Genomic DNA, 11,641 nt, shown 5'->3' on the forward strand with positions numbered 1-11,641 from the left:
TGCACTGTGTAGAGAGCCTTTAAATCAAGATGCAAGCAGGGCCTCTCATCTCTTGTGCATGAAAGCTAAGGAAAAGAGAGGAGGGATAAGGGAGGAAGGGAGCGAGAGAGAAAGTTGAAGGAAGGAAGGAACCTTGCTCCCCAAGCACAGTAAGATGGGATGAGGAAACAGGACACCTTGTACAGAAAATTCCTCACACTGGACCTCTCCCCTTAAATCTGCAAACCAGAGTTTATTTTTGATGACAAACAGCGGCTTGTGTAAAAAACCCTAAGAACTTACAGTGCAAGATATTATAGCGTTTTAATAATAATAATAAGTAAAATATTTTGAAAAATGTGTATAATGAACTTTCTTCAAAATATCTATATATAATTATTATTTTTTTGTTCTTCAAAATAAAGTTATACTGGATTGACAAGAGAGTGAGTAAATCATGATAGATTTTAATTTTTGGGTGAACGACCCCTTTAAATGGGCAATGCCGCTGCACAATATTTGTTTAAATAGCGTTTTTTCCACATATAATACTATCCATTCTCATCTCACAAATGGTAAAGAGAATACGTTTTTCAGTGACTCTAAAAAACACTGAAGCCAGTGAGTTCATTCACCCATCCCACCCCCCTCAGTTTTAGAGAACATTCCTTTCATAAATCTGTACGCCTGTGTGTTTTTTTCTTTCTTTTTTTTTAAGAAACCCGAGAATTCGTGCTTGGTATGTGGAGGAGCTCATTATAGTGCCTGCGGAGGGCACTTGGGAACCTTCAGATATTTCCAGCATCTTCTCTCGCAAAGCCTTTCTCATGCTTCTCACAGACACACACACAGTGGTACAAACATACCCTGTAATCAGTTCTGTGCATTAGCACTTTTTTTGTGCAAAACCCCTTTTCTTTTAGATAGTAGGTGAGAGTAGCATGTTTACTTGTTTTTTGAGCTCTTCATATTCCATGTTGTGCATTTGTCCATGTGGTTTCCTTTCTATGTAGAGGCCATTATTTGTGTGTATGTGTACATGTAAAAATGTCTGAAGGTATTATCTTGTTTGTCATGGCCACTCTCTCCCTTTCTACCCTGTGTCAGAGCTCCTCCTATCAAGAAGAGGCCTTTCAGTCCTGTTCTCCCCACTGCAGTCTTCTGCATTGTGCGGCATCACCCTTCTATTATCCTGAAACCTCTTTCCTCCTGTGAAGAATAAAAATTTCCCATTTCTACCAAAGCCTGATTGCTGAGTTACGCCTCTGAACAGACATTTGCTTTCATGGACATGTTCCATGTTACTCAAAACAACTCGTGCCTGAGGCCCAGCCCCACAGAACAAATTTACAAAGTCAATGACTCTTGGGACACTGTTGAAATGGTGACCTGCCAGTCAGATCTCTACTATCACACAAAATGGCGGAAAACAGGCCTTGAACGTAACTGTTGCAGCTGTCTACAGAACACCACTTTCGTATCAATTTAGAGTCAACGCTGCACATGCTATTGAAACCAAATGTGTTTGCTCTATGCATTAGATTGCATCATACCTTTAATTGAAATAATCTTTTTATATTGAAAAACAGGTTCCACCCATTCAGCACAACATTCACAAAAGTGCAAAAAAGAAAACCATTTTTTTAAGGTATAACAGAGTGTTTTATTTTCTAAGCCAAGCCATTAAGTTAAAATGAACATTACCCACTGATTCTCCCAACATGAAAATTTCAAAATGCTTCATCCTCAAATCTCCGTATTACATGGTCTAAATTAGATTATATACTATTAAATGCTAATCCAATAAACCATTTTAATATGCATCAGGCTCAAACACAAAAGATGATTCTGTTCATTCAAATCATTTTAACCATTGTTACTGTCGTGCATTTCTGTTCTGCCATCTTGTTTTTTTATTTTATTTTCTGTTCAAAAGTAATCATCGTCTCCCTGGTTTACATATTCAGCCAGGCCTGCAAGCTCACCCTCTGCAATGACAGCAGGACACCGGCCACAAAGACTTCAAAGACCATCCGCTCTCTCTCTCTGTCTCTCTCTCTCTCCCTCCCATTTCCTTTTAGGCTTTCACCCTCACTGTTTCAGTCTTATTTTGTTTCTCACACTTAGCTCTTGGGTGGTTGTATTTCTTTTTGGTTAACCAGAAATTCCTTTGCCTGAGAGAACACAACAGGCATTTTTCACATTTATTTTTAGAAAGCCCGTGTTGTCAGACGATTGTTTCATTTGTTTGTTTGCATCAATATGGGATTCACATTTAAGGTTTGTTTCTCAGATTAAATCGACTCACTGTGGCACCTCTACCATATCGCCAATCATAGCTGGGACCTGAAAGTCAGCATCCAAGCTCAAGTCCTTTTTCATTTCACAGTCACTTAGCACTTGAGGGGGTTCTTTGTCCTTCACACCATTTACACATGCCTCGACCGGGGACTCAAGGACATCCAAAGAGCCTATGTCTGGTGCCTGCTCATGGCACTCCCCATTTACCTCAGGGGGGGCTGGCACAGATTCCTCTGCTGAGCCAGCGCTCTCACAGTCTCCATTATTCAGCTTCTCTTCTATGACAGTCGGGGCTGTTTCCTCAAGGCAGAGCTCATTGGTCGAGGTTGATTCCAAGATGACGATTGTGGGAATAGACTCCTCTGCAATCTTTTGCTCTGTCGTAGGTTCGGGTTGTGTTGGCTCTGCGGGTGGCTCGGGATCTGCTTCTGTTAGTGTGACCTCAGGAAGTGCAGCAGTTTCAGATTCAGGCTCTGGGACTGTTGGGGTTTCTTCAGGGGTAGGAACAGCCTTCTCGACCTCTGCCGCACTCAATGCCTCGGAAACAGGTTCAGGCACTGGGGTAGACTCGGCGACTGGCTCTGGAGCGACTGCCTCAGCGACTGCCTCTTGTTCTGGTGTGACCTCTGTGGTTTCACTGACATTTGCAACCTCCTCAACCACCTTCTCTACTGCCTCCTCTGTGATAGGTTCTACTGGCGAAGCTGCAAGTTGAGGTGATGATACAGGCTCCTCTGGCACAGGGGCAGGATCCTCAGGTGCAGCTGCAGATTCCTCAGCTTTGGGGACAGTTGCATGTTCCTCAGGTGCAGCTGCATGTGGCTCGGACACAGCTGTTGGTTTCTCAGATAGTGTTATCGGTTCCTCTGCCACTGGTGCTTCTGGCACATTCTCAAGTTCTTCGTGTGTTGTTGGAGGTTCCTCTTTCACTGGTGTCTTCACTGGTTCCTCTGTTGCAGCCACAGGTTTCTCTGTCACTGGTGTCACTGGTGCAGCAGCCGGTTCCTGGGGTGTAGCTGCAGATTCCTCTGCTGCTGCTGGTGCAGTTGTTGGTTCCTCAGGTGCAGCTGCAGGTTCTTTTGTCACTGGTTGCTCTGGTGCAACTGTCGGTTTCTCAGCTTCTGGTTCCTTGGGTGCAGCTGAAGTCTTCTCAGCTGCTGATGCCTCTGGTGCAGCTGATGGTGTCTCTACTGCAGCTGCTGGAACCTCTGCTGCCGGTGCCTTTTGTATAGCAGCTGTTGTCTCTACTGCTGTTGCCGCTAATGCAGAGGCTGGTACCTCTGTAGCTTGTGACTCTGACTCAGCTGCTGGCTTTACAGCTGCCGGTTCCTCTGGAGCACTTGCTGGTTCCTTAGGTGCAGCAGTAGATGCCTCTGTTGTAGCTACTGGTTTTTCTGGTGCCGCATCGTCCTTCTTCTCCTCTGCTTGTGCTGTTGAAGGAGATGCGGTTTTCTCAGCTGGTGCTTCAGACTCCAGCACTGGCGCTGCTGCAGCCTCCTGTGGTGCAGCCTCCTGTGGTGCAGCCTCCGCCTCAGTCACAGGGCTCTCTGCCTTCTCAGATGGTTCAACTGCTGCCACAGCACTCTCCTCTTTCTTCTCTTTAGGGTCACTGACATCGTATCCCTTCTTCCGTTTGCTTAACTTGCCTCCCATAATGTCCTGTGGGAGCAGAAGAACATCTTATGTAAGCTATGCACATCACTGCGTTTCAATAATTGCACATGTATTCGGCAGATACTTTTATCCAAAGCAATATCCATTGCATTCATTCAGTGAATACATTTGGTCTAAACTCCATTGAGCAAATAACCAACCTTCTTAGAAGCTCATTATGGATATGAAATTGTAAAATTTAAAACTACCAACATGACCCAGCCCATTTCTTTATTCTCATTAATTTCGAGCAAATGCAACCTCTGCCAAGGACTTTGAATGTAGTCCAGTTCTGTTAAGGAGGAGGTCAGTGTATTTTATTATATATTAATTTTTAATTATATCAGTTTGTATACAGTTTTACGACATTAAATAAAAAACAATATCATTTCATATAAAATTATAATATAAAAGTCATTCACTTCTCTTCTCGGTTTGGTTAGTGTAGCTGCTTGGTTTGGGGAGGTGAAAAGATAAGATTCAAGGGAAAGGCTGATTATAGATTACATGAACTGAATCACATTAGGCCATTATCACAAAGTTGATATGTTTAAATTAGGGCTGTGAAGCGATTCAATTTTTTAATCTAATTAATTACTTGATGTGTAGATTAATTAATCGAATCCATCGCAAATTAATCACACATCAGATTTGGCTGAGAAATTTACCCCAAAATATGTTATTGTGTTAAATTAAAAATATTTTTTATGTTCTGCAAAAGAAAGAAAGTAATACGAGTTTGAGACAACATGATGCTGATTAAATGTAAATAAACAGATTTTTAATGAAATGATGCTCGTAATAACAAACTAAAACTTCCAGGTGGCGGTAAATGTCTAAATGACTAAGTTATTGAGTCATTCATTTATATGATTCCTTCAAATGGCTGATTTATTCAAGAATGAGGTAAATAGGTGTGTTGGGCTTAAGCGGTGCTGTGCAGACCGATCGGTGTATGACATCAAAGGAACGCTCTCGCTGTACTTTAATGTCATACATCGATCGGTCTGTGCAGCGCCGCTTCAAGTCATACACACCTATTATGAATGGGCCTTGGTTCACCCGATTGATTCGCTCAAAACGTTGATTCTTTTAGTAACGAAACACTGCTGTGTGTTGCTCGGAGAAGCACAACAGTTATGCTTTGGCTTTATAGGTAATATTTTCGTTGGCAGAATTGAGCAAAAAACATACAATAGGCTATTGTCTCTAAAATAAAACACAATATTAACTTCTTATTTATTGAACTGTTGTATAAAATCAATGTCACACTTGCACTGGTGCTATTCGGGACAAGAACATCACTCGTGTGATATTGCTTAACTAACCTAGTTCTACTGTATATCATATGATATAAATATGAGACAAAAACTCATATGATTTATAATAACATTATAATATTTTGCCCAAAAATCTTGATTTATAGGGGCATTCTAACTGCATTCTATAGGCTGGCCTGCATCATGTTCATCACCAATCAACTGTATGAAATGTAAGGCTTAGGTCTGGGGCGGGGCGGGTGCGTTAAATCATTTCAAAGCGTTATTTTTCCATAGCTAATTAATTAAATTAACTTGTTAAATCGACAGTCCCAGTTATATATGGAATTGGTTTTAAATATATGTGGAATTATGAAAGTGTGAGGTAGATTAAAAAATAAAATTCTTGCAACTGATATGGAACCAATTGCAACCTTTTAAAAATCTGCAGTTATTGCAACTCAGTTGACTAAATATCACTTAAGCTGCAGCATGGTGGGGTTACAATAGGAGCTGTCCGTAGTACTGCACTGGGGCAAACAAAGACCGGATACGCAGTCATGCCCCAGTCCAACCAGCAAATGAGTCCAGCTGCTGAGATGTGCTGCCTAGTGCCTAGTCAGCGCTCACTAAAGACAGTTTTTATTACAGCCTCTCACAGCGCTCTGTGCCAGTATGCTTCACAGCCTCCATTATTCTAGCAAATCTAGCTTGATGAAGTTACTCATTAATATGATGTAAATAAATATCCATAATGACGGCATGAAAGTTATGTCCTTGAAGTCGTGGTGAAATAGTACACTGAGTCAAATTAAGCCTATCCAATTGCTGCGGGTTATAACAATCAATCATCAATGTGTAATGATAAGTGCGAAAAATGAAAAGCATAACACGAAATAGGACATTTTGATAGGCTATATATATATATATATTTTTTTAGTAAGACACATACCGCCCACCCTCCTGCTAGCACCCCCCCCCCATATCGATCAGCTCCTCACGTCTGAATACGAATTTCTTATTAGTGCAAATTAACGCTATTTCCTTAACACTGCTTTCCATAGAAAGACGAAATACAAGGGGTTAAACTGGGTAAGAGCTACCTGTAACCCACAGCTCCATTTAAAGATAAATAAAATAAAAGCTTACTTAAGTTTAGCCTACTTTAACTCATATTTTGATCTCTCTCTATAGCCTACATTTAGGAAACCAGTCACACATTCCAATGATAATTTAGAAATATTAATGTGACATTTGTAAAGTGACATTCAGATATTTCTAGGAAAACTTTTTGTTTCTTAATAATTTTTAACTTAATAATCTAAATATGGTAGCCTATTGTGCATTTTTAGTTTTCGTAAGTGACAAATGAGAATTACGAGAACAAAGAACGGCTCGTGCAGTCTGCATTGTTCAACCTCCTGCACCAATAAAACGCGTTGTTTTATAAGTGATAATTTCCCGTTATTTAAAGAGACTATAAAATCGCGACTAACATTTTACTAACCTGTTTCTCAGTTTCTGTTGAAATCCGAGTGAAAGAGCGCGTTGAATGTACTTTCTTTTCTCCTGTAGTAGTGAATGTGATTCAGTCAGAGCCAGTCCTACTCTCTCCCTGAGGTCCAATCTGCGACTGGGCGTTTTTTCTTCTTTCACCCCTCCTGTTAAACCCACGGTTTGTGAGACATCTGTCGTTATCACAGCCTCTCCTGCCCACAATCCATATACCCTCCCTCTCCTCCTCCCTTCCCTTCCCTTCCCCCTCACGTTGGGTGCATATTTTAGCAAGATTAGATGGGCTTTATAATGGGTTTTGGGAATAATGCCCCCTTTTCTTTCACTTTTTGAAGTGATCACTATAGCAACCGTATTTCTTTGACTTGAAGTTGCTGCCTTTTTTCCACCTGCTTGATTGGTTTTAGCATGCATTTCTCTCTCTCTCTCTCTCTCTCTCTCTCTCTCTCTCTCTCTCTCTCTCTCTCTCTCTCTGTGTGTGTGTAAAGATGGGGGTTACAGCAATTCTCCACCCCCATGGCTGAAGGAGAGGAGAATGAAGTGAATTGTAAGCAGGGCCTTCGAATTCAGACGTCCACAGACTGATCCTGTCCTAAGCGGTTATTCTGTAGAAGGAAGAACAACTTAATGTAACCATTGCTTAAAGACATAAAAAGTAAGGCATTTCAGCTGTTCTTATCTTGATGACGCAGAGTGAGTCGAATTATGCGTGTCTGTAAACCACCAGAGTATTGTTTTCTGATTGACATTTGTGTGAGAAGTCAAGAAAAGTGTAAGAGAGCCATGAGGTCATTCCTAATTATACATTCCACTTTAAGCGGTCTAATACATGGCACTCTTGTGCAATTTAGCTGCTTGGTGTTAATAGTAAAGGCAGAGGTGTAATGCTATTCTACTAGGCCTGTTCATGTGTACCCTAGAAATATGTAAATAAAATGCCTGAACACATACAAACATTAACTTTTCTTCTTCACCTTTTAGCTTCAGATTCAACAAGCATCTATTCTAAATGATGGTGCTCTCCAACCAAGCATATGTTGAATGTGTGTTTGAAAAGACCATTAAATCTGAGACAGAAATCACAGTAGTTGCAGTAATATTTGTGATTTTTAACATTAAAATAAACTTAGAATCTTAATTTTGAGGAACAATGAATTATAGACCTATGCAAAAACAGAAAAATACAAAATTATGAATCAGACCTGCTGTTGCCTACAGGTGTACAACAAAGGACGGTCTGTGACAATAATAATCAATCCTTATGTAGACAAGCCAATTATATATATTTTTTCTCATCCCAGGCTCATGATTAAATCACAGCGAGGGGAGGAATGAACCAGCGCCGCCCTTTCATCACTGTAGACACGTGGAATGCTATGAAACATGGTCGTGAGAAACCAGTTTCCCCTCTGTAGTTCTGCGTGTTAGAAATTCAACAATCTAACACAGGATTTTACTGTCAGATACTAAAAATATGAGCTTGTGGTGTCAAGTGAAAAGTGTAAATGTTTTGTTTTGTTTCTTGACAGTTTCAATTATCTACATTCACGTCTAAAAACTGCACAGTGTTTTGATTTCGGTCACACAGCTGGCTTGTTGGTAATTTGTTAAAATGCCCAGCTATTCCAGGCAAAGAGTTCAAGGTTACAGAGTTCCCAGACTCAGTGAAACGCTGAAAGGTTTATGATCTGTGAGCTTCATGCCCTATAGAATGTTTGGCAAGCATTACATATCTGTGATTAATCATACGTCTCATGTCAATGAAAAAACAACAAAAATGTTTGCTCGTGATGCAGCTTTCCTTTTTTTTTTTGGGGGGGGGGGGGGGGGAGACAGCAGCCTCTAGTGTCTGAAGAATGACGGTGCATCAGGAGTAATGGCCAGATCTCAAAGCCTGTGAACAAACAAGTGGATGCGAATATTGATGAGAGACAGAATGACAGGAATAACATTTCAAAATAATAAGTCATTTTTGTTGCACAACTTCAAGTGGAAGCCTTATGAAAGCTAGATAAAAAGAGATGAATCCTGAAGATCTGAGTTTAAAGGAACACTCCGACTTTTTGGTACTTTAGCTTATTCACAGTATCCCCCAGAGTTAGATAAGTCCATACATACCTTTTTCATTTCTGTGCGTTCTGTAAGTGTTATTTGACGCACCCACCGCTAGCCTAGCTTAGCATAAAGACTGGATGTAAATGGATAAGGTAGCATACTAATCCCAATAAGTGACAAAATAATGCAAACATTTTCCTATTTACATGTTGTGATCTGTATAGTCACAGCGTGTACAAATAACAAGGCTATATAAGACAGAGACCATTTTTAATCGTATAAATACTGGGAACTATATTCTCACTAGGCGTAGGAGCACAGCTACTTGGGCGGAGTGATTAGCGCAGCACACGAGAAGCCCTGTTGATGGTTCCGTAAACAAAACAAACGTGACTAACTTGCTAGTAGCGAACGTGACTCGTGATCATGGCTGACTTTGAGGAATTGTCAGAGGAATTTTACTGGGTATCAAACCAAGATCCAGAACCATATAGTTTTGAGCCAGAATACACAGACGAGGAGTTACAAACTTTGGAAGCTGTAAGACAAGATACAGCGAACGCCCATGATTGTAAACTATAAATTTACTATCTAGTAATTGCTGACTCTATTACTCCAACTCTGAGCGAACTCTCTGCTCCTCACCACAGAGCGTCTCGTGTGCTGCGCTAATCACTCCGCCCAAGTAGCTGTGCTCCTACGCCTAGTGAGAATATAGTTCCCAGTATTTATACGATTAAAAATGGTCTCTGTCTCATATAGCCTTGTTATTTGTACACGCTGTGACTATACAGATCACAACATGTAAATAGGAAAATGTTTGCATTATTTTGTCACTTATTGGGATTAGTATGCTACCTTATCCACTTACATCCAGTCTTTGTGCTAAGCTAGGCTAGCGGTGGGTGCGTCAAATAACACTTACAGAACGCACAGAAATGAAAAAGGTATGTATGGACTTATCTAACTCTGGGGGATACTGTGAATAAGCTAAAGTCCCAAAAAGTCGGAGTGTTCCTTTAAGATTCATTGCAGTTAGTTATCATGGTTGTTAACTATATAATAACAACTAATAAAAATGACAAAAACACAAAACAAAAGGCATACAATAATTAATTCAAATGTGATGTTTACAGATGAGGGTTTGAGCTTTGACTCTCATGTCAGTAAAAGAACATGTTTTCTTGACAGCAGGGTGTTAATGGCTAAAGAATAAAAGGAAGAAGGTCAAGTTACAGGCCCCTATATGAGTCAGGGTTTTGGCATGCTAATTCTCCCAGGAGACCCCCAGTCTTACCCCTCCGCTCTTGCCAGTGAAGCACAGTTTCAGTTTGCAGGGCCATATGGAGCAGCCTGAGGGAATCGCCTCTAGATGTGCCTCAGCTGTCATCCCTTCACCCCAACACTTCATTTTGGGCCTGAATGATGTGGACCTTCATTATCTCAGCACCTATAAGCACACATACATTAGGTGTGGTCTTTATTTTCTATTCTTTCCATATTTGCCTATTGTTGTTTTAATTTCTTTGTATGTGTATATACCTGTTTAACCAGGTCATAGTTTGATCATTTCTTTAATGGTGTGATGCTCACCTTGTGTGTTCAAGTAGCTATCTGCTAATGGCACTTTTGTCTTGAGACACTTAAAGAGAAAAATTAACATGATCTTTTTTTTAACTGCATTTATTTTTCCATACATTACTTTTTCATTTACTACTTTTAAATTATGTTAATTAATTTCGAATGCTTTTTTTACATACCAAAGTTATTAATAAAAACGATGGAAGAGAGATTAATCTTATCTCTCAGTTGGAGAAATGATGGGTCTTAGCCTTTTCATAGCGTTGTCTTGTCATGTGATCGTTCCACCGGCAGATGTCGTCACTGCACTTTATCGAACCTTTTCTCGCAAAAAAAAAAAACTTAACCTGCACTAACGATTAAAACTCAGTTCTTGAGAAAAATGTGTTTTATTTGGTTAACAAGCGAATAGTATTTACTTATGTATTATTCAATTTGTTACATATTTAAGTGCATTTAAGATAGAGTAACCTACTTTTCTAGAGTTGCAATTACAAAATGAATCGATAGATAAAAAAACCCAAAATATTAAAATCTGCATAAAATAACATGTAGGCTACATCCAAAGTGTAAAGACCACAACTTGTAGGCCTACTATAAATAGGGGGTCAACGTGTGACCTCCTAGAACAACAGATTAACACTTTTTAAACAGTATTTCCATATTATATATTATTTTATTGTTTCTGTTTACATCTGGTACCCAAAACGATTTGTTATTTAGAGTAAAGTTAGGCCTTCTACCCATTCTTTGAAGACAGGTCCAAAATGACTAGACGAGGGTTTGGAGTAAATCGTAGGCTACTCTATAACTCGTAACAGGCCTATATTCTATAATAAAATGTGCATTTAATACATGAATAAATCCGATTCAGTTACAGTCTATGATTCAGACGGGTTCGCAAACCATCGTCTCTAGTTCACTCGATATGCCGTGGACCAGTTTCCTCTCCTACATTTAGATCTTCACCATGAAAAAGCAAACCGCACAACTGACCTCAGATCGGCGCGCTAATCACATTTACGCGCGCGGCAAAGTCTGAAATGACATCATTCAAGCCAACGCGGATAGTGCTGGCTTTTCAAATGCCTGACCGTTATTACAAACATCAGGGCAAAAAGTATTTTATGATTTCGTGTGTTCTGCATAGTATTTTAAACAAGCAAAGAAAAACGTGTCCTGTTCTTCTTTCGGGTTTTTACATTTCTAAGAGCACTGTGCGATAATTTATGACTCTTACTACGGCGAAGTCGTTCTTCATGAATATTAATTTGGTCACGCTGTCTTTGCTTTTGTAC

The 11,641-nt window shown here is 40.0% G+C and overlaps 1 protein-coding gene across 1 annotated transcript; it reads right to left on the reverse strand.

Moving 5' to 3' along the window:
• Positions 1–694: 694 nt before the first annotated feature.
• On the reverse strand, positions 695–6,939 carry LOC308680900 (uncharacterized protein). The gene is made up of 2 exons (XM_081349347.1): positions 6,700–6,939; positions 695–3,939 (listed from the first exon to the last, which is right to left on the reverse strand). The coding sequence occupies exon 2, from the start codon at positions 3,931–3,933 to the stop codon at positions 2,284–2,286; it is 1,650 nt and encodes a 549-aa protein (XP_081205473.1). The 5' UTR covers positions 3,934–3,939; positions 6,700–6,939; the 3' UTR covers positions 695–2,283.
• Positions 6,940–11,641: the final 4,702 nt, after the last annotated feature.

This window comes from Scardinius erythrophthalmus (assembly GCF_964197995.2).
Source record: "Scardinius erythrophthalmus genome assembly, chromosome: 2".
In the NCBI taxonomy this organism is placed as follows: Eukaryota; Metazoa; Chordata; class Actinopteri; order Cypriniformes; family Leuciscidae; genus Scardinius; species Scardinius erythrophthalmus.

Bases quoted from the DNA above. Each gene is read 5' to 3' on its own strand.
- LOC308680900 (XM_081349347.1), bottom strand. From the start codon at position 3,933: ATGGGAGGCAAGTTAAGCAAACGGAAGAAGGGATACGATGTCAGTGAC.